The sequence below is a fragment of the Ictidomys tridecemlineatus genome, chromosome 10 (assembly GCF_052094955.1).
Source record: "Ictidomys tridecemlineatus isolate mIctTri1 chromosome 10, mIctTri1.hap1, whole genome shotgun sequence".
NCBI classification, from domain to species: Eukaryota; Metazoa; Chordata; class Mammalia; order Rodentia; family Sciuridae; genus Ictidomys; species Ictidomys tridecemlineatus.
Genome location: NC_135486.1, coordinates 137,503,103 through 137,531,007, shown reverse-complemented (window position 1 = coordinate 137,531,007; position 27,905 = coordinate 137,503,103). Strand labels below are relative to the sequence as shown.

The window sequence follows — 27,905 nt, the reverse complement described above, 5'->3', positions numbered from 1 at the left end:
GCTGAGAAATTCCACTGGAGTAGGGCTGGAGACATGGCTATTTGGGAGACATTAGCAAACAGAGAATAACAGGAGGCAGACCAATAAAAAGGACTAGGCACGGACGGTGTGTCTAGAACAAGGACAATGGGCTACAGGTGTAGCTCCCGGAACACTGCAACTGATGGGCCAGATAAAGATGAAGATCTACCATAGGAGTTTGAGACAGAACAGCAAGGAGAGAGGGCAGCTGTGGAACAAGCAAAGGAAGGCTTGAGTTCGAAGGAGAAGACCAGCAATACAAAATGCTGGTGCAGAGAGGTCAGGGAAGATACAGACTGAAAATTAGGTCATCTCAACTAGGATGAGTGTAGTAGGAACAGGTCCATGGAGAAGTTTCAAGGGTTATTTGGCTGAGAGCATCCATGAACCAAGGCTGCCAACTGGACATCTTGAAGGATGCCTTGAATGGCAGGTGGATGTGTGTCACTCACTGTCCAGAAAACACAGGGGAAGAAGGAAAGAAGGGGGGCCCTTTGAGTTTCCAGTGCCTAGAAGAACTCAAGAGATGTGTAGTACTTGGGTGCAGTGGTGTGTGCCTATAATCCTAGCTCCTTGAGAGGCTGACACAGGAGGTTCACCAATTCAAGGCCAGCCTGGGCAATTTAGCAAGACCCTATTTCAAAATAAAAAGGGCTGGGTGTAGCTCAGTGGCAGAGGTCTTGCCTAATGTTCATAAATCCCAGGGTGTGGGGGAGCTTAAGTATGGGGCATGAGTATGCAGGGGTGGGGGAAGAGTGATGTTGAGTAAGCAGTGCAACATCTAGTCTGGAGCTTAGAGAAGTTTGCAGTATGCAGATAAGGATTTGGAAGTCACAGATGAAATTGATATGTGGACTTTTCAGAGATCTGGTCTTATTCCAGTTCCCTGACCCCAAATCTTGTGTTAACCCCACAAGTTTGTTTCTAGGTGATACCCACCTTCCCTAGGTCAGAGCTGATGCTAAGACCCCTAATAAATGCATTCCCACAGGTGATGGGCTTCTGTCCTGTCAGCATTTTGAAAATAGAAGTCTTTCCAGCTCCATTAATTCCAAGAAGACCAAAGCATTCTTTAGCTTGAACAGTGAAGGATACTTTGTTCACAGCCAGCAGGGGTACCTTCTTGATATAGACCTAAGATATGCAAGACAGGAGACAAGGGAGAAGGCTGGTAGTCAGCAACAGGTCTGAGCTGCCCTCAGGGGCCCAGGTGGCCTCTCACATCCCAGGCTCAGACTTGCATTTTCTCAGCTACTGCTCCCAGCAGGCTCAGTAAGGTTTTCTATCCTCCCACTCTCTTTGCATTTTGAGAACTCAATTCCCTTAAGATAAGCTTTTTCTCTTTTGTTCCTGAACCCAACAAAATCCCTTGGATTGTTGCCTGAGGGCTTATTGATGTTGTTTTAACCTCCAGAAACTATATGAAACAACAAGACTAATAAATTTTGGGGGGAAAATGCTACACAGTACCTGGATATTTGAAGGTCTCTCAAAATTCTCCCTGGAGCTATCAGGAAGACTAGGGAGGATTGGTTTGAGTTTCTAGACCCCTTTTCAGGCCTTGGCCCATTTCCAGTTGTTTTCTACATTCCAGGAAATATTCCATAAGTTCATGTCCCACCTTCCAGCCTTCCGTCCTTCTCAGGGTTCATGGCTCAGGTCCCTTCCCATCCCAGGCCCTTCTATCTTCCAGAGGACCACAGAAAAGACAGAAAATTGGGCAGAGTCTGGGTGCACAAACAAACTCAGATGTGCTTCATTCTTAAACGGAGAAACCACATCTCCATCAGTAGCTCCTGAGTTACTGTAGACAGGCCTTGAACCTGTCAATGGGCGGATTCCTCATGCAAAAGACCTGAGAAATCTCTGCTTTCTTTCTTTTTTCTTTTTGGTACTAGGATTGGACTCAGGGGAGCTTGATCACTGAGCCATATCCTCAGCCCTTTATATATTTTTAATTTTGAAACAGGGTCTCACTAAGTTGTGTAGACCTTCACTAAGTTGGTGAGGTTGGTCTCAAAGTTGTAATCCTCCTGCCTCAGCCCCTCAAATTGCTGGGATTACAGGAGTGCACCACCATGCCCAGCAAGATTTGGCTTTCTGAAGCCAAGTCTGACTTTACCTTCGACACTTCTTTAACAATTAGTGGATTTGTCTTTCGCAACGTTTCCAAATAAGTCCTGAGTGTTTTTGCCTCCTCTTCTACATCTTGGTCTTCAGGCACTGATGCTGCTGCGAGCAATCTTGCCTACAGTTCCCAAGACAAGGATAGAGACATAAAATATTTGCAAGGGTGGGAGATAGAGATTGAAGGGAACCGCAAAGACCACATCCTTCCTGGGAAGTCCCCAAGGTGCCCCAGCCGACCTCAGTTCTCATGCTCATACCACCATCCCTATCTCAGGAGCCACTGTGGGTGTCCAACAGAGAATTCATGTTGACATAAACATGATTAGCTGGACATTTAAACCTCACTTGGTGTGAACTTTTGAAGAAAACTAAAAGACTTTAAGCCCAGAATGTCAAGACACAACAGAAGTCATTTCCTATATTTTCCTTGGGGATCTTGGCCTCTGGAAGATAATCAGACCAAGAGCTGACAAAAGAGTCCTTTCTTCTGTCAGTTCATTGCTAAATGGGGAAGAGGTGTTCTACATGGTGACTGGTTCTAGGAAGCCAACGTCTTGTTTATACTTAGCTGATGAGCTGGCTATTAAAGTACTTCAGGTGACTAGTATGTTGACCAGGGCCACAGGGGCTAACCAAACTCTTTCCCTTCTCTATAGGAATCCAGAGAATCAAGGCAGCTACAGAAAACAAGGACACTAAGGAGCCAGGCCCTTACCTGTCCTTGGAGGATTTAGAGGCCAAACTCACCAACTTTTGCTTCAGGAAGAAGTTAGAAATCCTAGCTTTCAGTCTTCTGAACACTTTGGTTTCAACAAGAAAAAGCAGGATGATGTACAAAGGTCCTGAGATAGCCAAGGCTGCCAGATATTTCCCTATCCCAAGGGATTCCCAGGCATAGATGTTCTTTTGAACCACATGTCCTTCTGCTAACATGAGATAAAGAGATGTTATCACTTTGGGTAATTTTTAAAGCTATTCCTCCCCTGTACATACAGTAGGCAACTTCTCATTCTGGCAAATACCACCAAAAGAAGCATTATTGCCATTGATGTTATTACCACATCCCAGCAAATAGTAAACGTGAATATATTATTTTCCTTGTTATGATCAATGTTTTGTAAAAAATATGCAATAAAAAACTTTTCTCATGTTGTAAACCATAAATATATATAATTTTAATCAATAAAAAAGTAAAAGTGTTGGGGATGAATCTCAGTGATAGAGGATGCTTAGCATATGTGATACCCTGGGTTCAATCCCCAGCACCAAAAAAATCCAAAATGAAATAAAACAAAATAAATAAAAGACTTCTTATCTACATGGCAGCTTTGGTTCTTCTTTCAATCATTAATTCCCTGGCAACTTCAACTGACCATTCATGTAAAAAAAATTTCAGGAGGCTCTATTCTCTCTTTTTATCTCATCTGCCTCAATTTTTTTTCTTTTAAATGAATGGTACCAGGAATACATACAATAAATATATACTTATTAGAAAAAATGAGAAAGAAGGTTGGGGTTGTGGCTCAGTGGTAGAGCGCTTGCCTAGCACTCGTGAGGCCCTGGGTTCAATCCTAGCACCACATAAAAATAAACAAATAGAAAAAAGATATTGTGTCCATCTAAAACTAAAATTATTTTAAAAAAGAGAAAAATGATAAAGGTATAAAGTAAAGGTATATTGTTATAGTTTTGTGCATGATTCTTCTATATTTTCTAGATGTTGTTGTTGCATTATTATTATTTTGGTACCAGGGATTGAACCCAAGAAGACTTAACCACTGAGCCACATCCCCAACCTTTTTTTTTTTAAGAGAGAGAGAGAGAGAGAGAGAGAGAGAGAGAGAGAGAATTTTTTAACATTTATTTTTTAGTTTTCGGTGGACACAACATCTTTATTTTTATGTGGTGCTGAGGATCGAACCCAGCACCCCGTGCATGCCAGGTGAGTGCATTACTCTTGAGCCACATTCCCAGCACCCCCAACCCTTTTTTTTTTTAAAAATAACATCTTTTTATTTTCTTTTTTTGGTACCAGGAATTGAACTCAAAGGCATTCAGCCACTGAGCCATATCCCCAGCCCTATTTTGTGTTTTATTTACAGACAGGGTCTCACTAAGTTGCTTAGTGCCTCACTAAGTTGCTAAGGCTGGCTTTGAGCTTGAGATCCTCCTGTCTCAGCCTCCCTAGCTGCTGGGATTACAGGCGTGCACCACTGCACCTGGCTTATTTTTTTTATTTTTGAGACAGGATCTTGCTAAGTTGCTTAGGGCCTCAGTAAGTTGCTGAGGCTGACTTTGAACTTGTCACTTTCCCACCTCAGAATCCAGAGCCTCTGGGATTACAAGCATGAATCACTGTGCCTAGCCCTAGATATTATCTTTTAAAATAAATGTGGGGGGCTGGGGATGTGGCTCAGGCGGTAGCGCACTCGCCTGGCATGCGTGCGGCCCGGGTTTGATCCTCAGCACCACATACCAACAAAGATGTTGTGTCCGCCGAGAACTGAAAAATAAATATTAAAAAAAAATTCTCTATCTCTCTCTCTCTCCTCTCTCACTCTCTCTTTAAAAAAAAAATAAAATAAATGTGGAATGACACTATGCATTATCTTCCCCAATTTACTGTTTCATTTAATAATGCATAATGGACACTAACCACATGAGGACACACAGATCAAAATAATTCTTTTTGATGCCTGCATCATTTTATATTGTATGTATGTATATATACCATAGTTTATTAACCAATCTCTTTTTGGTGCACATGCAGGTTGGAGTCATTCCTCACTATCTGCATAGCATGGATTCCAAGACTCCTCCTGAACATAAATATCTACAAATGCTTAAGTACCTTTGTAAAATGACATAATAAAACCAGCCTTCTGTATCTATAAACTCTGCATTCACTCAATCATGAGTTGAAAATATTCAGAAAAGAAAAATTGCATCTGTACTGAACAGATTTTTATGTCTTTATTCTCTAAGTGATACTGCATATCATCTATTTATATAACATTTATATTATATTCAGTATTATAAATGATCTAGTGATGATTTAAACTATTTAAGAGGCTGGGTATGGTGGCACACATCTATAATCCCAGTGACTTGGAGGCTGAGGCAAGAGAATCACAAATTCAAGGCCAGCCTCAGTAACTTAGTGAGGCCCTGTCTCAAAACAAAAAAAATAAAAAGGACTGGGAATGTAGCTCAGTGGCAAAGTGTCTCTGGGTTCAATCCCCAGTACCAAAAAATAAATACATCAATACAGTACATGGGAGGATGTACATAGGTTATATGCAATTTTACATAAATCTTACATTACTATACCATTTTACATAAAAGGAAGAACATTATCTGAATATATCTAAATAAAATGTAATTAACAAATTACATTTAAATACTCACAAACTTCTTTGCACTCAATCTGGCTCAGATTCTTGGAATTACAAAACTTTTGTAGTTCAAAGTTGTAATACAAGTTGGAAAAAGCCATCCCCAGACAGTGTCCTGGAAGTATTAGAAAAGTATGATCCAAGGACTCTGAGATTTCTGTGTAGCCCAACTCTGTAAAGAGAATGAAAACACTGACTACTTTCAGGATGAAAAGGGCACATCTTCACCTCAGACCATCACACTCTAGGCCTCCAGACCAAAAGCCTGGCTTTCCCTGACTCCTGGTTTTCATGTTCCCTGTGTTGTCGTCTTTCAGTCTCCAAGCCATGAGTATTTTTCTCTGTTTCTTAAATCTATCACTTTGCTGCTCTTCCTCCTCCTTCTTTTTTTTTTAAATACTTTTATTTTACTGAACTGAGAATTGAAGCCAGTGCTTCACACATGCTAGGCAAGCACTCTACCTAGCCACACTCTACTGAGCCACAACCTTAGCCCTCCTTCTTCTTCTTTGGTCCTAAAGATTGAATGCAAGGTCACTTTCACTACAGAGCTACATCCTCAGTCCCTTTTATTTTACTTTTTATTTTAAGACAGGGTCACTCTAAGTTGCCTAGGCTGGTCTTGAACTTGTGAACCTCCTACCTCAGTCTCCCAAGTCTCTGGGATCACAGGCATGTGACACAGCCCCCAGCCTGACATTTTACTTCTATTCTATCTGTTCATGCAGGACAATAAGAAAGAACATAGTGTGTCTGGAAAAGTCAGTGACTGTAAGGCTACCACGCTGGCATAGTGGAGGGAAGAAGGCAATGAATGGGTTCGATGTCAACTGAGGCCATATAGAATGGGGTCTAGGGGTCAGCTTCACAGCTGTTGGAATGACATCCTAAAGACAGATAAGAATGATGTGGTTGTAGCCTCTACAGTTTGTGGAGATAAAACTCTTATTAAGAGTCCTTTATGAGACAGAATGACTCCTAAGATAAAAGCAGAAGGAAACTTTGCTGTTGTTGTGGTTGTTTTTCTTCAGTATTGGGGTTTCAACCCAGGCCTCAAACATGGTAGGAAAGCTTTATACCATTGCAGCCCTTTTAAAATTTTTATTTTGAAGCAGGATCTTAAGTTGCCCAGGCTGAACTTGAACTTGCAATCCTCCTGTCTCAGCCTCCTGAGGAGCCGGGATTATAGGTGTGAGCCAGTGTGCCTGGCCTGTTACCTATTTTAAAGTAAAAATGCCCTCAAAGTCAATATGAAGGAGACTTTTGCATAAATACAAATGAAAGAGCATTTTAGATGTAATGTATCAGGTGGCTGTACAACCCTGACCCAAAGAGAGATGGCAACATAAACATGAAGATTCCGGTTCTAGGTGTAAATTGTGAATGCTGCTCAGTTTAAGTTTTTTTTAAACTCTGATTACACACTCACCAAACATCCTTCCCTCAACCTTGGCACATGTAAATATTATATTTTTTCTTAAAGAATAATTCATTTTATTGAAATTCAAGGATTGTAGGTAGACAATTTGATGGATTTTTCATAAGTATATAAGCCCATGTAGTCAACCCCAATCAAGACAATGAACATCTCATCACTCCAGAAAGGTCCCCAGTGTCCACACATTAGCCTGTCCTTCTCCCTTCAACCTAAGGCAATCACTTTCCTGATTCTGTCCCCAGGATTAGTTCTGTTTGCTCATGGTCTTCACAGTAGGTATGGCAGACTGTGTACTCTTGTTCATTATATCTTTGGTATGGTATTCAGCTGCACTGCTGCATGCTCCTGTTTTATTGCTGAGCAGTGATCTACTGAACAGATGTGACAGAAGTGTTTTTCTATCCTCCTGGAGATGTGTGTTTGGGTTATTCCAGTTGGAACTCTTCAACCCAGAGCTACTGTGAATACTTACAGATCTTCGGTGGACATGTACTTTCTTTTTCTTTTCTTTTTTAAATATTTGTTTTAGTTATACACGGGCACAATGTCTTTATTTTGTTTATTTATTTTTATGTGGTGCTGAGGATCGAACCCAGGGTCTCACACGTGCGAGACAAGCACTCTATTGCTGAGCCACAACCTCATCCCTGGACATGTACTTTCAATGGGTACAAATTCTGCAGATGCTGGAGGAAAAATTATAGCTTTATGTGATATGTGGAAGTGACCTTGCCCTCACCTTGTTCACCTGTGACTGAGACGAGCACAATGGGGCCGATGCTCAAGAAGGTGAGCATGATGACAAGCTTAACACAAGCATTACCAGCACTGTCAAAAGAGAAGCTGTTCACATAGATGAAGGGGATAATAGCCCAGCTATACAGCATCAACATCAAGATCATGGCCAGCACATTCTCATGGTGTGTAAAAGCTTCTTCCTTGTAGTATAAAAACACCACCTAAGGAAAGGAGAAGGATTTGGGAAAAATCATTAAGACTCCATCCTAAACACTGGAAAATAAATATGGTAACCTCAGTTTTAAAAGTAAGGTGTTAGCTATACTTCACTGGCACTTCCTTTCTTTCCCTCATCTACTTGTGCAGTGATGAACAAGTTCTGGGCTCTGCTTTTAGGTTGCTGCCCTAGAAATGTGCAGTGCAATAAGGCGTGCAGAGAACAAAGCAGGAAGGGATCCATTCTGCATCAAGTAACTAGGGAACCCACAAAATACTCAATTCAACTACAGTCAAATATTTCAACCTGTCATTTCTCTGGAGATATATTTATGGACAATAAACACACATCCCCAGAGCATTGCTTCTCATTAGCTTGAGGCAGCAGCACAGTAGGTGCTGCATAAAGGCCCTAGAGCAGGGCCCACTGTTCCTAAGGATGTTTGCAGCTGAGTCATCTTTTACTGAGGTCCTCTGAAGGAGCTTGACTCCTAGGACCCCTAGTCAGGGTTGGGCTGCCAGGCTGGATTTCTGAGCTGGTTCCAGTTTCACACAGGTGTCACCAAGGCAAGCATTTTGTAGGAAAGGGCCCAACACCACTCAACACTCACTATCAGGAGCAGAGTGCAGACAAGGAAGGACAGGAGATCCCACAGCATAGCGGAGAACCAGAAAGCAGCCATGTAAACTCCACTTATGAACTGAATGTGCTTGGCCTTAATTCGTCTCTCTCTGACCGTCAACATGGAAAAAGAGCTAGATAGAAAAGCCATTCCAAAAAGCAAGTTGATAACAAGATAATGTCCTTTAGGGCCCCTGTAAAAGATAGGATAAGAAGAGAAAGGCAGCAGTTTAAGTAAAATTGGGTTCAGCAGCCCTCTCCAAAATAATAATTTTTAATTAAATAAGAAACAAAGAGGTGGCTGGGGTGTAGCTCAGCCAGCGGTAAAGTGCTTGCCTCCCTTGTGTGAGGCACTGGGTTTGATCCTCAGCACCACATAAAAATAAATAAACAAAATAAAGACATTACCTCCATGTACAACTAAATATATTTTTTAAAAAGAAACAAAGAAAGAAATAGGTAACAAAGCAAGAAGCCCTACAGATGAGTAAGCTTGAACTTGAGAGAAGGAAAGTTATACATACTGGTATAAGACATTCTCTGAGAACTCCATGGCTGTCTGAGGTTGAGGGTGGTTGGAAACGGTAATGGAAGCCCTGGCACCAGAAAGCAACTTGAAGAGATAATTGTCCACCAGAGTCAGAGCCAAGGCAGGGGAATGGTACGCCTGGTTGTTGAACAGCCCTCTCACTATGGTGTGGTTATCTACATCTTCAAAGGAAGCTGCTACCACATACAGCCTATTAAAGTCCTCGGGTTCCGCTTCTGCCTTTTTCAATAGAAACTCCTCTACAGGACCTAGAAGGGAGCAGAATACCAAGCAGACAGAAAGAATTATTGAGAGAACATAACAACAGTCCCTGCAGAACAGGGAAGACTGACCGAGCTCTCCCCAACTTACTGCTCCTTGTTGGTGTTTCCACCAAATGCCAACCCATATCCAAAAGCAAGCCTCCTCCTATCTCACCCTACTCTGAATTCCAGTGAGTCTCTCAATCTTGTTTTTTCATTTTTTATATCTCTTTCAATTCTGTCTACTTCTCCCCGCTCCCTCAATTGAGTTGAGCCCCATCATCTCTGCCTGGACTATGTGGCCTCTAATGAAACTCCTTGCCTTCTATGCAGTACCTCCAGTCTCTGCTTGAAAGGACACATCTAATCATATCTTACCCACCCACTAACCTACAGTGACCCTCCACTGCCTTCCTGATAAAGTCAAATTTCTGCATGAGATGTACAGAAGCCATTCACTGCTTGCCATGGTTTGGATGTCATTTGTCCCCTTCAAAACTGATATAGAAAATTGGACCCCAAGGTAACAGTGTATGAGACCTTAGGAGGTGTTTGGGTCTTGGGGGCTCTACCCTTGTGGAGGGATTACTGAGAGTAAATTATGTCTTCTGGGAGTGGGTTAGTTATGTGAAAACAATTGTGAAAGTGAGTTCAGCTTCCTATCCCACCATGTGACCCTCCCACCTTTCCACCATGTCATGATGTAGTTCAGGGCCTTTCCTAGAAGCTGAACAGATGTCAGTACCATGCTCTTGAACTCTCCAGCCTCCAGAACCATTAGCCAGAATAAACCTTCATTTTCCTTCTTCTTATTCTGTGTGTGTGTGTGTGTGTGTGTGTGTGTGTGTGTGTGTGTGTGTGTGTTAGGAATTAAAGAGCCAGGGTGCTCTACCATTGGGCTACACTTGAGACAGGGTCTCACTAATTGGCCTTGAACTTGTGATCCTCCTGTTTCAGCCTCCTGAGTGGCTTGGATTAGAGGCATGGGCCACTGTACCTGGCTTCAGCCTCATGTCTTTAAGTGCCTGCTATACCAAAGCACATATAGTTCCCCAAGCTTTTAGATGTTCTGCTTGTTGTTTGGAATGTTCTTTGGGTTACCTTCCCCTTCTACTGGCTGATACCTACTCATATGTCAGGTTCTGACTCTGGAGCCTATTCTGATCTTCCAAGGCTGGGATATATCCATCATTTCCAGTGTATATCATAAGTACCATCCCTTATCCATAAGGCCTCTGGATTGGAAGTTCCTTGAGGACTGGTAGAAATGTTGTTCATCTTTGCATTTTCAGCACATAGTGGAATCAGGACCTTCAGTGATCATGACAACAATAATGACAATAGTACTGCAGACTGAATGCTTACTAGGCACCAGCTATGCCAAATATGCAGTAGGCTCTCCTCTCCTCCATGGGATTGTACCAATGACACCATGAGGATGGATTTAGTATTGTGACCATTTGGTATATGAAGAGATGAATGCTTTGAGAGGTAAGATATGTTAATCAGTTTTCCTTTACTATGACAAATATTTCAGATTATCAACTTATAAAGAGAAAAGGTTTATTTTGGCCCATAGTGTTAGAGGTTTCTGTCCATAGTAATTTAGCCCTATTTCTTTGGACCTGTGGTGGCACATCATGTTGTCAGTGCATGGTAGCTCAAATTGCTCACCTCATGACTGGGAAGTGAAAAAGAGGAAGAGACAGGGGCTGGGGTCCCACTCTCTACTTCAAGGTCACACCCCCAAGGACCCGAAGACCTCTCACTTGCTCCCTCTTAAAGGTTCTGCAACCTTCCAACTCCAGAGTATAAGACTTCCACACACAGGTCTTTGGGGACTATTTAAGATTCACATTAAGGCATGGGTGCTCCAACTGACCCAAAGCATTTTGTTACATTATATTCTGCATTTGATCTCTTAATTTATTAAAAAGGTAATTACTTTATGATTTTATTTAATCAAAATAGTACAAGAATATAATTTTTAAAAAAATCAAATACTTCTTCTATAAGACACATCGGGAAAGAATAGTACCTTGCCTTGTCGGCACCATCACTGGTACCTGCACATGAGAGGCACCCCCTTTCAAATATCTTAGCATATTTACCTGTTGATGTTTTATTATGAAAGCAGCTATTTTGTTACCTTACTATCATCACCAAGCCCTAAGAATTTCTCCTCCCTGTCCTCCCATCAGAGTTACATCATAATTTTGTTAAACTGATAGTCAGTTTCAACATTACTATTAATAAGTGAAAATATTCACAGCTGATCCAAATAGTATATTTCATTTTTTAAATATATATATATATATATATTAGTTGTAGGTTGACACAATGCCTTTATTTATTTATTTTTAAAGTATTTATTTATTTTCATTGTAGTTGGACACAATACCTTTATTTATTTATTTATGTGTTGCTGGGTATTAAACCCAGGGCTTTGTGCATGTGAGGCAAGCACTCTACCAACTGAGCTATATCCCCAGCCCTATTTATTTATTTATTTACTTATTTTTAGATATTTATTTTTTTAGTTGTAGTTGGACACCATACCTTTATTTTATTCATTTATTTTTATGTGTTGCTAAGGATCGAACCCAAGGTCTCACATGAGAGGCGAGTGCTTTACCGCTGAGCCAAAACCCCAGCCACTTTATTTATTTTTTAAACTTCGTTTTATTTATTTTAATATTTTTAGTTGTAGTTGGACACAATACCTTTATTTTATTTATTTATTTTTATGTGGTGCTGAGGATCAAACCCACTGCCTCATGCATGCTAGGCAAGCGCCGCACTGCTGAGCCACAATCCCAGCCCTATATTGCTTTTTGTACAACTTTTTCCCTGAAATTAATAATGTCCTCTTTTTTTCTTCATTTCCTTAGTTTTCTTTATATCTATCACCAATTTACCCACAAATTCCCTTGATAGAAGTGTAAGTCTTTCAGCATATTCAAACATAGTGAATAATTCATCAATTTCATTTTGGGGAATGCTTTAATACCATGGTCTCATTTCTAAGAACCCTGCCTTTGTGTCATTTGGGGTTTGAATGATTTTTTTCTGAGACTTCCAGTTATCAGTTAAGAATGTTGTCTTCCTACAAAGGACAACTGCCCTGCTTTGTGCCTCATTGCCCTGTGCCTGATAGTTACCTGGGACTTTCAGAGGAATCTGTCCTTGAGCCACAAGCATATTTGCAAAATGATCTGAAAGTTGAGGATCCAGTTTGAAATTCTGAGAAACAAAGAATGCAACAATAGTCTGACCATATGTATTTAGAGCCAACTGTAAGGGTACACTTCCCATGCTCCTCATTTTAAAGTTGAAGAATGTGAGGCTTAATATAATGATCACCAGAGGCACCAAGATCTGTACAGATAACATCACCATCCAGTTGCGCCGAGAATATATGACCCTTTTCAGAAACATGGCGTAGAATTGTTGGCAGAGAAGACTGAACTACAATAAAAAAGAAGGAGGTACTGCATCAACATGGTGACCAAAGCTAGAGGCACTCAGGTGGTCCCTGGCTCATAACCACTTATAGTCTCCTCAGATTATTCTAATTAATTTTTAAATTATGTTCAAAATTCACTTCAAATTAAAATGCTTTATGATTTATGTTTAGTGACAAAAAGAGAGTGTAAATTAGAAAGGATCTGGAAGTGCAACTCAAGATACTAGAGATATCAAATGTAAATGATACCATTTTTTTCACCACAGACTGGTAAAAATTTTAAGTTAAGAAGAATGTAGGGGGGCTGGGGTTATGGCTCAGAGGTAGAGCGCTCACCTGCCCTGCGTGAGGCACTGGGTTCGATCCTCAGCACCACATAAAAATAAAATAACAATATTGTGTCCACCTATAACTAAAAAATAAAAATTAAAAAAAGAGAAGAATGTAGGGAAAATGCTAGTGTTGGATGGGTTTTCACTTGGCACAACTTCTCCAGAAAACAAGTTTTCTGGATGAACACAAATACAAATATTAAATTACAAATTTAATTTTAATATTGAAAATTTAAATTAAAATTTAATATTTACATAATCTTTAATCCAGAAATTCCTCTTCTGGTCATGTATCCTACAAGTAAATATGCAAAACTGGTGCACAAAGATATCCCTGGTGGCAATAATAGACAATGTTGAAGTGTGCAGTTATATGCACTGAGATCCTAAGAGCTGGAGTCAGGCCTGGGGTGGGTGACCCTTGGTGGTAGTGCTGCATGCATCCATTTAGCTTCTGTGGGGTGCTGCATGGGTGGGTATGTGTGGGAGGGCTTTCAGGCCCAGGTGCCACTGCCTCTTAGCTTGGTGGTCAGGTCTGAGACAGGCTTCTGAATTAATGGCCAAAATACTGACTGATTTCTGAAAGATTTTATCTACCAGACACCACCAGGGGAAACTCTCAGTATGGTGGAGGCTACAATCACTTTCAGCATTTACCAAAAGGCTCTGCTATGACTTATCTGAAGTCACACACAGTAATACTTCATGAGAAGACTTGGGACCATGATGGTCTTATTTTACATTAATACTTATAGACAGCTAAATCAAGACCACTTTGTAAAATGTATGTCAATATTCTTTTTTCAATATTAAGAGAATATTATAGGTTATCCACATCATAAGGATATGTTTAAAATTTTTTATATTCCAGATGGTAGAATGTATAAATTAATCTGCTTCACAGTGAAGGAATGAATACATATTCTGGCCAGTAGTGTGTTTCTTTCATTCTCTCTTTTTCCCTGTGAGAGGAATGACCAGGAACCTACTAGAATGTCTTCTGATACTTTCCTTCCATTTGAGTGGGTTAATCCTTCTCTAAAACATCACTCTTTTGCTTTCAAAATAAAGCAAAAAGTGTCATACTGCCAAAACCTGGCAGACCTGGTCCTTAAAACTTAAAAATTGCACATTTATATACAGACCCTTCAAAAGTTAATGTGTACTTCTTGACAAAATGATTGTGTGATTTCACGAATTAAACCTTTCTAGTATGCACTTGGAATATGCTGCTTACTCCAGTGTTTAGTGTGATTGGTAAACCAGTCTGTAATGAGAAGATCCTTGAATGAAGATATTTAATTCTTTCAACAGGAACTCTGCTAATCAGGGAATAGGGATGAATAGAGGGTTGCTTCTTGGCTGAAATATCTGTACTGTAGTCTGCCATCATACAAACCCTAAACCAAATCAAAAACAAAAACAAATACAAACTCTCAAAATCACAATATATTTCATTTTGATTGGACTTAAACAATGAAAGTCATATAATATTTGAAAAATTAAGAAGTTAAGAATAATGAGCAGAATAGGAGCTATATCTAGATTATATCCTGGGTAGCAAGATTTTTAAAAAAATCTTTAATTGCTTTTGCATTGCTGGTGATTGAACTCAGAGGTACTTTACCACTAAGCCACATCCCCATTCCTTTATATTTTATTTTATTTTGATTCAGGATCTTACTACATTGCTGAGGCTGACCTGGAATTTGTGCTCCTGCATCAAGCAGCTGGGATTATAGGCAAGTACCACTGGAGTCCAGCTATAAATTCTTATATAAGCACTATATATTGAGTTAACTAACCAATGGCTTTTCCAAAGAGCTGAGACAACACTAGCATAAACAGCTTTTGTTATTTTCTTTTAAAAGTACCACATGAGTCAGATGCAGTGGCAGACACCTATAATCCCAGCAACTCAGGAGGCTGAGGCAGAAGGATTGTCCGCCTCATCAATTTAATGAAGCCCTAAGAAACTTAAAGAGACCCTGTCTCAAAATAAAAGGGCCGAGGATGTAGGTCAGGGGTAAAGTGCCCCCAGTTTCAGTCCCAAGGACAAAATATGTGCACTGAGATCCTAAGAGCTGGGCCATAAAGCCTATAATAAATAAATAAATAAATAGCATGTGTGAGGCACTGGGTTTGGTTCTCAGCACCGAATAGCAATAAATAAAATAAAGGTTCATTGACAACTAAAATGATAAATAAATAAATAAAAATACTGAATGAAAATTAGAATAAAATGACATATAATTTAATATCTATTTTATGAGAAAAATTGAAAATTATAAAATATAGCACTACTGAGACCCTTGATCAGGGGATGGTAAACTATAATTATGGGCCAAATTCAGCCAAGGCCAATTTTTGACTGGCTCTGAGCTCAGAATGGATTTTACATTTTTAAAATGTTACCTGTTAGGTGGGACCGGGGCTGTGGCTCAGTGGTAGAGTGCTTGCTTAGCATGTGTGAGGCACTGGGTTTGATCCTTATCACCACATAAAAGTAAACAAATAAAAGCCTACTGTCCACTAACAACTACAAGAAAAATTTAAAAAGGTTACATGTTAGGTGGTTATGTAAGTACTGACATAACACTCTTGATTGTGCCATAAAGCCTATATAGCATAAAATACAATCAGGACCTTTAAGGAAAAGTTACTGATCCTTGCCCTAGGGAAAAAAAGAAAAGTTTGTCGTTAGCAAAGTGTTCATGGCCAAGAAATGTATTTATGATCCTGGCCTTTGAGTTATTATTCTATTTCTGTGAATTTGTCACAGCAAAATACCCAGTAAGTTGTGATTAATTTCCCCTTCAGCACTGTTCTGTAAAAGGTGGTGTACTTGTTATTCATTGCTGTTACACAGGTGATCCCCAAAGTTGGCAGCTAAAACAACAGTAAATATTTATTATTTCACACAGTGTCTGTGGGTGAGGAATTTGGAAATGTATTAGCTGATGATTCTATCTCAAGGTTTCTCATGAGGCTGCAGTCCAGATATGGATGAGGGCTGCAGTTGTCTGAAGGCTTGACTGGGACTGTTAGACCCAATTCCAAAAGCAGGAAGTACAGAGAGGATCCCATAGGATCCCATCACCCCCTCCCTCTATTATTAGCATCTTATTTTAGTATGGTTCATCATCAGAACTGATGATATAGTATTCCAGCAGATTCTCCTTTTCCTCTTTCTTCCTTTTTCAGGGGTACTCTGCCACTGAGCTACATCCTCAGACCTTTTCATTTTATTTTGAGATGAGATCTCATTAAGTTGTCCAAGCTGGCCTTGAATTTGCAATCCTCCTGCCTTAGCCTCCCAAACTACTGGGATTACAGGTATGCACCACAGTGCTTGGCTTCTCTCTCCTTTCTTTTCTTTCTTCCTTCTCTGGGGGTTGAAAACAGGGGGACACTTTGACCCTGAGATATATCCCCAGCCCTTTATTTATTTTTTTAATTTTGAGAGATGGTATTGGTCAATTGCTGAGGCTGACTTTAAGTTTACCATCTTCCTGCCTCAGTGATCCAAAGTTTCTGGGATTACAGCTGTGTGCCACTAATAAGGCTTTTTAAAAAAATAGAAATGGGGCTGGGGCTCAGCAGCAGAGCACTCACCTCTCACGTGAGAGACCCTGAGTTCGATCCTCAGCACCACATAAAAATAAGTAAACAAAAAAAAGATATTGTGCCAATGTATAACTAAAAAAATATTTAAAAAAATAGAAATGTGAATTTTTATTTAAAAATTTACACAGTAATGCAAAAGACTTATCATAGCTATAACCATCTTCAAAAAATAAAACAAAGCTTAAGCAACTATCTACTGCTTGACTGTAAGACATGCTACAATACTACAATACTACTCAACAGTGTAGTATTGGCTTAGGACAAAATAGATCAGTGGAACATTCTGTAGAATGTAGAAAATTATATAGTCAACTGACTTTTGGTGAAGATATGCAAACAATTTAACACAGAAAGTAGTCTTTTCAACAAATAGTGTGTCCCAACTGGAAATCCATGTGGAAGAAAATGAACTTTGATCCCTTATTAAACTTGCATAAAATAATTGCAAGAAAAATAATAAGCTAACATAAAAGCTAAAATGATTAAGTTCCTAGAAGAAAGTAGGGAAATAGACTTGTGATTTAAGGGTATGCAAATTATATTTTAGACAAGGCATAAAAAAACAATAACAAGGACACAGCCACATCAATGTTTACAACAGCACAATTCACAATAGCTAAACTGTGGAACCAACCTAGATATTCAGTAGATGAATGAATAAAAAAAAGTGTGGCATATATACACAATGGAATATTACTCAGCAATAAAAGAGAATAAAATCATGGCATTTGCAGGTAAATGGATGGAGTTGGAAAAGATAATGCTAAGTGAAATTAGCCAATCCCCCCCTAAAAACAAATACCAAATGTTTTCTCTGATTTAAGGAAGCTGATTCATAGTAGGGTAGGGAGGGGTAGCATGGGAGGAACAGACGAACTCTAGATAGGGCAGAGGGGTGGGAGGGAAAGGGAGGGGGCAAGGGGTTAGCAAGGATGGTAAAATGTGATAGACATCATTATCCAAAGTATATGTATGAAGACACGAATTGGTGTGAACATACTTTATATACAACCAGAGATATGAAACATTGTGCTGTATATGTGTAAATAAGAATTGCAGGGGTTGGGGATGTGGCTCAAGTGGTAGCTCGGAGCGCGCTTGCCTGGCATACGTGCGACGCAGGTTCGATCCTCAGCACCACATACAAACAAAGATGTTGTGTCAGCCGAAAACAAACTAAAAAATAAATATTAAAAAATTCTCTCTCTCTCTCTCTCTTTTTAAAAAAAATTGCGATGCATTCTGCTGTCATTTGTTTTTTAAAAAAATCAATTAAATTTTTTTAAAAAAAGCATCAATTGGAAGAAAATATAGGCAAGATGTATTTATGACAAAGGACTAGTGTCCAAAACATGCAAAACTCCAACAATTAAAAAAAACCCTGAGCTGTAGGCTTAATACCTGTGCACCTTTTGGTATACATTATACTTCAATAGAAATGTAATTCTATTCTCATCAATGACAACAGCAAAAGTAATTCTGGATAAAAACCCTCAATGGAATTATTTAACTAAAGATCAGAAACATTTGGAGAGATAATCAATTATCTGAATGACAGATCAGAAAACATTATACAGAATGTAGCTCAGGGAGAGTACCACATAAAAAATGTGAAAAAGGAGTTAAGATTCAGATTTACACAGTTCAGACAGTGAGAAGATCTCATACATCTAACTGGAGCTCCAAAATAAGAAAGGAAGTTTGAGTTGAGGCACTGTATGAACAGATAATGGCTAGACATTCTCAATTCATGGAAGTTCATCAGATAAAGCAGAATAGCTAAAAATCTCAAAAACAAAACAAAACTCCCACAAACATGGATACATTATAGAGAAACTCTAGCAGTGAAAACAAAGAGCATCCAAATTACTTTCAAAGAACCAATGGATGAACCCAGTGGCTCTTCCCCAGCAACCGCTGACTATGAAATACTATTTTTTGTGTAGTAAAGGAAAACAATTTTCAACCTGATTAAAATAATCTTCAAAAATGAGGAAGGAATAAAATTATTTCAAAAATATTCTTTCAGCTGGGCACTGTGGCGCATGCCTGTAATCCTCCGCTGAGGCAGGAGGATCACAAGTTCAAAACCAGCCTCAGCAACTTATTGAGGCCCTATGCAACTCAGTGGGACCTTGTCTCTAAACAAAATATTAAAAAAGGGCTTAGGATGTGGCTCATGGTTAAGCATCCCTGTGTTTAATCATGGTACCTATGCGCGCGTGCGCACACACACACACACACACACACACACACACACACACACACACTTTTTTTTTCATCTCAAAATACCCAAGAGCTTTGCACCAGCATAAAACAAAACAAAAATAAAAATGAACAAATGAAAACAACTTATAGAGAACATTGCCAGCAGAAGGAAAGTTCTGAGAAAGCTGATCAACGAAATAATGCAATAATGCAAAATTTCCAACTAGTGTGTGGCGAGAGGTGAAAATAGAATGAGGAAAAAACATCCAAAAAAGAGAGAAAAAAAAAAACCATATAGGGCTGAGGCTGTGGCTCAATGGTAGAGCACTCATCTGGCATGCATGAGGAACTGGGTTCAATCCTCAGCATCACATAAAAATAAGTAAATAATTTAAAGTTATTGTGTCTATTACCTAAAATTTTTTTTTAAAAAGCCATATATGATAGGCAGTTCTGGTAGAAAATATAAATAAAATGACAGATATAAATTAGAATATATCATTAGTACTCATAAATAGACTACATATTGCCAGTTAAAACATAAATATTGCTAGACTGGATAAAACCAGACCCATACTCCTTACCACCCTCTAGCCTGTTGTGTCCCCTTGGGTAGTTTGTATATAATGATCCATAAAAACCTTCGTAGAATTGAGCCTGCATCCTTGCTTCAGGATACTGATATTGCTTGATGGGTAAGCCAGCCAAACCCAGAGCTTTCCTGCTTTGGTTTTTTGTTTTGTTTTGTTTGCGATGGAGATGGAACCCAGGGCCTAGTGCATTCTAGGCAAGGATTCCACCTCTAAGCCACATCCCCAGCCTGTTGGAAATTCTTTTTAAAAGAAGTATTGAGGGCTGGTTTTGTGGCTCAGTGATGGAGCACTTGCCTAGCATGTGTGAGGAACTGGGTTCAAGTCTTAGCACCACATATAAGTAAATAAATAAAGGTTCATCAATAACTAAACATATATAAAAAATTTATAAAAAGAAGTATTAAATTTTCCTAAATGTTTAAACCAGGTGAGTAGGAGCTGGTTTAAATAATTATCTATTATTTGTAGGCAAAAGCATCCCGACCAATACAATGCATTTTTCTGTTTTCATTCGTTAGAAATTTCTGTTAAAATTAAGTTTGTTAGGTAGTAGTATACTTGCCTAGCATGTGTGAGATCCTAAGTTTAATAAATGAATGAATGAATAAATAAGTAAATTTTGTTGAATAATATTATACTTAACATCATCTCCATTATCCAATATCCTCATTATCGGAAGCACTGGTCAGAGACTGGACAATCATTCAGTGAGGCCAGTTTGTGAAGAGATTTAAGCACTAGGAAATTTTTACATAGATGATATTTAGGGTCCTTGGAGTATACATTTGAATTCTTGCTTACCTAATGAACACTTCCTCCATGGTAGTGACAGAAGCCCCAAAGCTGGTGATTCCCAGCTCTGTCTGCTTCATTTCCAGGTCAGTAAATAGAGATTCAAACCTGGAAGGAAAGAATAACTTTATTACTAAAGATGAAAATGAATCTTCCACCATCCTTAGTTCTCTACAAGGGAAAGGCCCCAGTTTTGGAGTCAAGATTTCTGTTTAAGACCTAGCCTGTCATGCTCTAGCTTCATAACTTGGGCTTGAACAAAAGTAATGGCATTGATTTCAGAAGGTTCCTGTAGGGATAAACCTAAAACAATCAGTAAATAGAGATTCAAACCTGGAAGGAAAGAATAACTTTATTACTAAAGATGAAAATGAATCTTCCACCATCCTTAGTTCTCTACAAGGGAAAGGCCCCAGTTTTGGAGTCAAGATTTCTGTTTAAGACCTAGCCTGTCATGCTCTAGCTTCATAACTTGGGCTTGAACAAAAGTAATGGCATTGATTTCAGAAGGTTCCTGTAGGGATAAACCTAAAACAACTGAGCACATTATATAGATGCAAACCAATCTCACTTTCAAATAGGAAGAAATACTATTTCTGGAGTGCTTACTTCATGCTGGGGGACATTCTTGGCCCTTTTACATGTATTAATTAACTCTATGAATCCTTTCAACAGCTCTCTAAAGACAGTGCTGAGAGTTAAGAAACTTCTCTAAGGTCACGAAGCCAGAAGCAGCAAAGCTAAGACTAAGTACTCAGGGATTCTACAGAGACATGCTTTCAACTGTTATGCTGAACAGTCTGTTAAGTCCTTAACAGTATGTTAACTTTGCACCCTTCCTCATTCATGCCTTCCATTTTTTTTAAAAGAAAGAGTGAGAGAGGAGAGAGAGAGAGAGAGAATTTTTTTAATATTTATTTTTTAGTTCTCGGCGGACACAACATCTTTGTTGGTATGTGGTGCTGAGGATCGAACCCGGGCCGCACGCATGCCAGGCGAGCGCGCTACCGCTTGAGCCACATCCCCAGCCCATGCCTTCCATTTTTTAAAAAATATTTTTTTAAGTTATTCATGGGCATAATAACTTTATTTATTTATCTTTATGTGGTGCTGAGGATTGAACCCAGTGGCTTGCATGTGCTAGGCAAGCACTCTACCACTGAGCCACAATCCCAGCCTCATACTTTCCATTTTTAAAATCTGAATGATTTGTGGATTTTTGTGTGATATTAAGACACCTATCATAAATTTCTACAATTGAAAGTCTCTGTTCTCCAACACCCAGTAGTAAATCTGCCTTTAAGAAACCACACTCACATGCCATGTGCCCTTTTGAAACTCTTCCTCTGTGTGTGCCCCTGCAGGCAGATGATGATTAAGGTTTTAATTGGGCGTGGTTTGAGTCCCGACTCTGCCACTTACTGTGACTTTGGGCTAGTTATTTCATCTTTCCAAACATTTCCTCACTTGTATAAACAGGTATTACCTAATTCACAGAGTTTAAAGACTGAGGTAAGTGTGGGCTGGGTTTGTAGCTTAGTGGTAGAGCACTTGTCTATGTGTGAAGCAGTGGGTTAAATCCTCAGCATTGCATATGAATAAATGAAATAAAGGTTCATCCACAGCTACAAAAATATTTTTTAAAAGACTGAGATAAGTGTAAAAAGACTTAGTAGACAATATGTATTAAATATTTAGCAAATACTATATGCTGGCTGGGCGTGGTGGCACTCAACTGTATTCCTAGCAGCTCGGGTGGCTGAGGCAAATTCAAAGCCAGCCTCAGTAACTTAGTGAGACCCTGTCTCAAGATAAAAAATAAAAAGGGCTGGGGTTGTGGCACAGTGATTAAGTGCCCCTGGGTTCAATCCCTGGTACTTTAAAAAAAAAAAAAAACAACACCCTATATGTCATATATCATAAATATGTTCTACATCTTCTTTATTCAGTTTTCAGGTACTGAAATTATACTCATGTAATTGCTACTGTCTTGCCAACAATGTTATTGTGTCCTTTTTAAAAAATGGAGGCACAATTTACGTATAGTAAAGTGTCTTGTTTTCATGTGTGTGGGATAGTTGGAAAAGCCTTGGTAATTTATAGTTTCAATCCAATTGAGACTTATGGCATCTGGGTATTGTGACACATGCCTGTAATCCACCACCAACTCAGGAGACTGAGGCAGGAGGATAGCATTTTCAAGGCTGGCCTCAGCAGCTTCACAAGATGCTGTCTCAAAATAAAAATTTCTGGGATGTAAAGCTCAGTGGTAGAGTACCCCTGGATTCAATCCCCAGCACTGAAAACACACACACACACACACACACACACACACACACACACACACACACACTCATACACACAGAATATTTCCATTACTCCAGAAAATGACCTCATGTCTGTCTGATGAGTCCCTCTCCTGCTTTCAAGAGTTTTCTATTATCATAGGTTAGTTTTTGTTCTTAATGTAAAAGGAACCATACAGTCTTTTTTGTATCCAGCTTCATCCTTGCAACATGTTTTTGAGAATGAACCATGCTGTTGCATGCATGAATCCTTTGCTTTTGTTAATTGTGGAACAGTATTCAATAGAAGAAATTTATCTATTTCTCTGTTGATTGACATTTGGATTGTTTCCATGTCAGAATTCTTATGATTAAAGCAGCTATAAACATTCTTCTCAATGTTCTATTTCTGGATATACACTTTCATTTATTTTGGATAATGTAACAGATAAAAGATTGATGCAAATTATTCACTCCTTCTATTAAGAAGTAGAGCTTAATTCTATGCTCTTATCTAAGCAACCCTTAGTGACTTGTTTAAGATGCAATAGTGTCAATTTAGTGTCTTTCTCTGAGCGGTCTAATCTACCAAGTGAGACGTCTTCCCACCATGAAGCCATCATGGTGGAGAAGACGTATGAGATGTTTTAGTGTCTTCAAGAAATCCCTCTCAAGGCACTAGATATATGAATGAAGCCATCTTGGAGCCTCTGGATAAGCTCATCCCAACTCATGTTTTGTTAAAGACTTTGGCATCTATGTTCATGAGAATATAAAATCTGTAATATTCTGTTGTCATAATTCTTCCTGGTTTTGATATTAGGGATGTACTGTTCTTGAAATAAGTTGGGAAGTGCTCTCTTTTCTGTTTTCCAAAAGATTGGGATTATTTTCTTTAATGTTTGATAGCATCCAGATTTTCTTTTTGTAAATATTTTTATTTTATTTAATTTTTATTTGTATTTGCAGAGCTGGGATTAAAACTCAGGGTTTCACACATGCTAAGCAAGCACTCTACCATTCAGGTACATTACTAGCCCTCAGAATATTTCTTACTGCAAATTTAATATTATGAATGGATGTATGAGTATTCAGATTTTCTACTTCATTTTGTGTTAGTTTTGTTAAAAATATTTACTAAGTAATCAGCCCATTTTATTTATTTATTCATGATGTTTTCTTCCTATTTTTTTTCACTTGTAGATGGACACAATACCTTTATTTTATTTATTTATTTTTATGTGGTGCTGAGGATTAAACCCAGTATCTCACATGTACTAGGCAAGTGCTCTACCATTGAGCCACAACCCCAGACCTCATGATGTTTTCTTATCCTTTTATAATTTTAGGCTCTGCAATTACAGTAGTTCTTTCATTCCTAATGTTGGTCAATTTTATTTTTACTTAATGGTTTATCAATTTTCTGGGGATTTGTCAATTTTGTTAATCTTTTAAAATAAACAACTTTTGGCTTTTTTAGATTTTTTTCCCTCTTCACTGTTCTCTCTCCTTGTAGTTATCACTTCTTCTCTTCTGGGTCCAATTTTCTCTTCTTTTCTACTTCTTCAACTGGAAACTTAGACAATTGTTTCCCCCCACCCCTTTTATTTTCTTTTTGGCAGTACTAGAGATTAAACCCAGGGGTGCTTTACTGTAGAGCTATATCCTAGACTTTTTTATTTTTTATTTTGAGACAGGGTCTGAATTGCCCAGACTGGCCCCTTCAACTTCCTTCAGCCTACAGAGTCACTGGAATTGTAGTGTGTGACATTGTGTTCAGCTAAGCCTTTCCTCTTTTTTTCTTTTTTTTTTTTTGTAGGGCAGATTTCTTCTTTTCTTTTTTTAAAGAGAGAGTGAGAAAGGGAGAGAGAGAGAGAGAGAGAGAGAGAGAGAGAGAGAGAGAGAGAGAGAGAGAGAGAGAATTTTAATATTTATTTTTTAGTTATCAGTGGACACAACATCTTGTTTGTATGTGGTGCTGAGGATGGAACCCGGGCTGCATGCATGCCAGGTGAGCGTGCTACCACTTGAGCCATATCCCCAGCCCATATTTCTTCTTTTCTAATGGAAGTTTATAAAAGCTACAAATTTCCCTGTAAGCACTGCTTTAGCAGCATCTGAAAATTTTTAATGTTATACTTTTATTATCATTCAGTTAAAAATATTTTTCAGTCTCTTCAGCCCATGAGTTATACAAAAGTATGCTATTTAACTTCATTTGTAAATTTTTAAAGCAGCTTATTGTAATCAATTTTTTCTTTTCCTTTTTTTTTTTTATACTGGGGATTGAACTCAGGGCACTCAACTACTAAATCATGTCCCCAGCCCTATTTGGTATTTTATTTAGAGACAGGGTCTCACCGAGATGCTTAGTGCCTCGCTAAATTGCTGAGGCTGGCTTTGAACTCGTGATACTCCTGCCTCTGGCTTCTGAACCACTGGGATTACCTGGTGTGCCACTGCAACCAGCCAATAACTTTATTTTTATTTATTCATTTTTTATGTGGTGTTGAGGATTGAACCCAATGCCTCACATGTGCTAGGTCAGAGCCATCTTAAGGAGGTCTTGCTGTAGCTTGCTGCAAGTCTGTGAGAATATAGCAAACATTGTCATACTATCCTAGCAAGTGCCTACTGAACCACCTAGGGTGTACCTAGTAGAAAGTGAGTGAAACAGGCACAGAGAAGATTGAACCTGGGGGAATTCATGTTAGAAATATGGAGGGGAATGCAACTTGCTTACCCTTTGATTTTGGTGGCTCATATGATCAGCTGAAGAGAGTTGGGAAAATGAACAGGCAATGGGAATACACCAGGGTCTAAGCCTGGAAGCAGAGTATGTGAGATCTATGGAGGATTGGCTCCCCTGTCCCTCTCCTTAGAATTCTTGGGAGGCTCCTAAGATCCAGGCTCAGCAGAGACTGGCATCTGCTTGACCCTACAGGTGTGTTGATTTGATTTCTCTGGAACAGACACTATCCAATAAAGTTCTTAAGTCCTGAATAGACCTAAGCCTCAGCTGTTGGAGCTCCCCCATCTTATAACTTTGCAATATTCCTATCCTGGGAGTGCACTGATCTGGCTGTCTGGACAAAACTCCAATAGACAGTACTTTCCATTCCATCCTACTTTATACTGGTGAGAAGGGAAGCTGAGAGCTATTTCAACCAGCTTCAGTTTTAGGCCACTCCAGATGGCAGTGCAATGAAAAACAAACACAAGGAAGGATTTAACAACCCTCAGCCCTTGCACAAGTGTCCCCCCCCACACACATAGCCCAGGATGAAGAGGAAAGGACAATCAGGCATAGGAAGTGATCATCCATCCTTGTCAACAGTTTTGACCCCCTCAGTGGAGAACATTTTTCATTTCATTCCCCCCACCTTTTTTTTTTGGTGAGTGCATTTTTTATGGTAGCTAATTTTCCTCATCTTGTATTTTGAGGGTTAGGGTTTTATTTATTTATTTATTTTGGTATGCGTATGTGTTTCTATTTTTCTTCTTTCTTTTCCTATAAACAAATTATCTTGTTCTCTCTTTCTCCCTTTACTTTGCTTTCTATATTTTTCTCCTACTTTAAAGCCATCACTTGTTATATCTCTTCTGCATTCTCTCATATTTTGACCTTTTTTTGTATGTGATGCTGGAGATTGAACCCAAGGCCTTGTGCATGCTAGGCAAGCACTCTACCAACTGAGCTATATCCCCAACCCCATATTTTGAACTTTCTTCTACCTTCTTATCACATTTTTTTCTCTTAATCAATTGTATTTTTACTATCTTTTAGAACTATTTGGCTTATATAACTCCTACACCCACCATTCATATTGTTGCAGTTATTATAATGTAGATGTCATAGTCAAAACCTTCTGTTTACTTTAATGCCAGACCTAGATCACAGCAATTTATTGTAGCTATTCTCATATCTGACAAAGCAAACTTCAAGCCAAAGTTAATCAGAAGAAAAAAGGAAAGTCACTTCATACAGTTAAAGGGAACAGTCCAACAATAATATATAATGATAGTAAATATTTATGCCCCAAATGTTGGTGTACCTAATTATATAAAACATACACTACTCAAATTAAAGACTCAGATAGACCCCAGTACAATAATGCTGGGTAATTTCAATACACCTCTCACAGATAGATAGGTTATCCAAACCTAAACTCAGTAAAGACTCTTTACACCTAAAAAAAAATTATAAATCAAATGGATTTAACAGGCATCTATAAACTATTTAATCCAACAATATACAAATATGGTTTCTTCTCAGACATCCATGCAACTTTCTCCAAAATAGACCATATTTTAGACCACAAAGCAACTCTTAGCAAATACAAAAAAATTTGATATAATTAATTGTATCTTATCTGATCATAATGGAATTAATTTAAAATCAACAGCAAAACCCCTACAGGAACCATATAAACACACAGAGACTGAACAACAACACACTTCTGAATAATAAATTGGTGCTAGAAGAAATCAGGAGAGAAATTTAAAAATTCTTAGACTCAAAGAAGAATAGTGATATGACATACCAGAACTTCTGAGACACTATGAAGATGGGCCTTAGAGAAAAGTTTATATCTATGAGTGCCTACATAAGAAGATGATAAAGAACCCAGATAAACAACCTAATGATGCATCTCAATGCCCTTGAAAAACAAGAGCACACCAATTTCAAAATTAGTAGAAGGAAATAATTAAGATCAAAGCCCAAAATTAATGAAATTAAGAAAAAAATACAAAGGATCAGTGAAATGCAGAATTGGGTATTTGAAAAGATAAGATAGTCAAACTAAACAAAAGAAAAAAGAGCCAAATTAACAAAACTAGTAATCAGAAAGAAGAAATCACCTCAGATATCACAGAAATATGAAAGATCATTAAAGATTATTTTGAATAAACTTAAACTCCAATAAATTGGATAACCTAAAAGAAATAGATCCATGTCTAGACACATATGACCTGCCAAAATTGAATAAAGAGGATCAATAACCAGCAACAAGATAGAAGCAGTAATAAAAAAAAAAAACCTTCCAACAAAGAAAGCCCAGGACCAGATGGATTCTCAGCTGAATTCTACCAGATCTTTAAAGAACTAATGCCAATGCTCCTCAAATTATTCCATGAAATAGAAATTTATTCTATGAAGCCAGCATCACCCTCATACCAAAACCAGATGAGGACACTTCAAGAAAGAAAACTACAGACCAATATCTCTGTTGAAATTGGATTAAAAAA

The 27,905-nt window shown here is 38.6% G+C and overlaps 1 protein-coding gene across 1 annotated transcript in view; it reads right to left on the bottom strand.

Moving 5' to 3' along the window:
- Positions 1–27,905, bottom strand: part of LOC101962232 (ATP-binding cassette sub-family A member 17) — a 104,382-nt gene that overhangs the window by 13,499 nt on the left and 62,978 nt on the right. Inside the window, exons 17-26 of the mRNA XM_078024467.1 lie at positions 20,380–20,478; positions 14,388–14,550; positions 12,514–12,820; positions 9,085–9,358; positions 8,550–8,754; positions 7,724–7,943; positions 5,560–5,718; positions 2,899–3,077; positions 2,144–2,269; positions 961–1,155 (exon numbers count right to left, since the gene is read on the bottom strand). Of these exons, the coding sequence (XP_077880593.1) occupies positions 961–1,155; positions 2,144–2,269; positions 2,899–3,077; positions 5,560–5,718; positions 7,724–7,943; positions 8,550–8,754; positions 9,085–9,358; positions 12,514–12,820; positions 14,388–14,550; positions 20,380–20,478 (1,927 nt within the window). The remainder of the gene's footprint in view (positions 1–960; positions 1,156–2,143; positions 2,270–2,898; positions 3,078–5,559; positions 5,719–7,723; positions 7,944–8,549; positions 8,755–9,084; positions 9,359–12,513; positions 12,821–14,387; positions 14,551–20,379; positions 20,479–27,905) is intronic.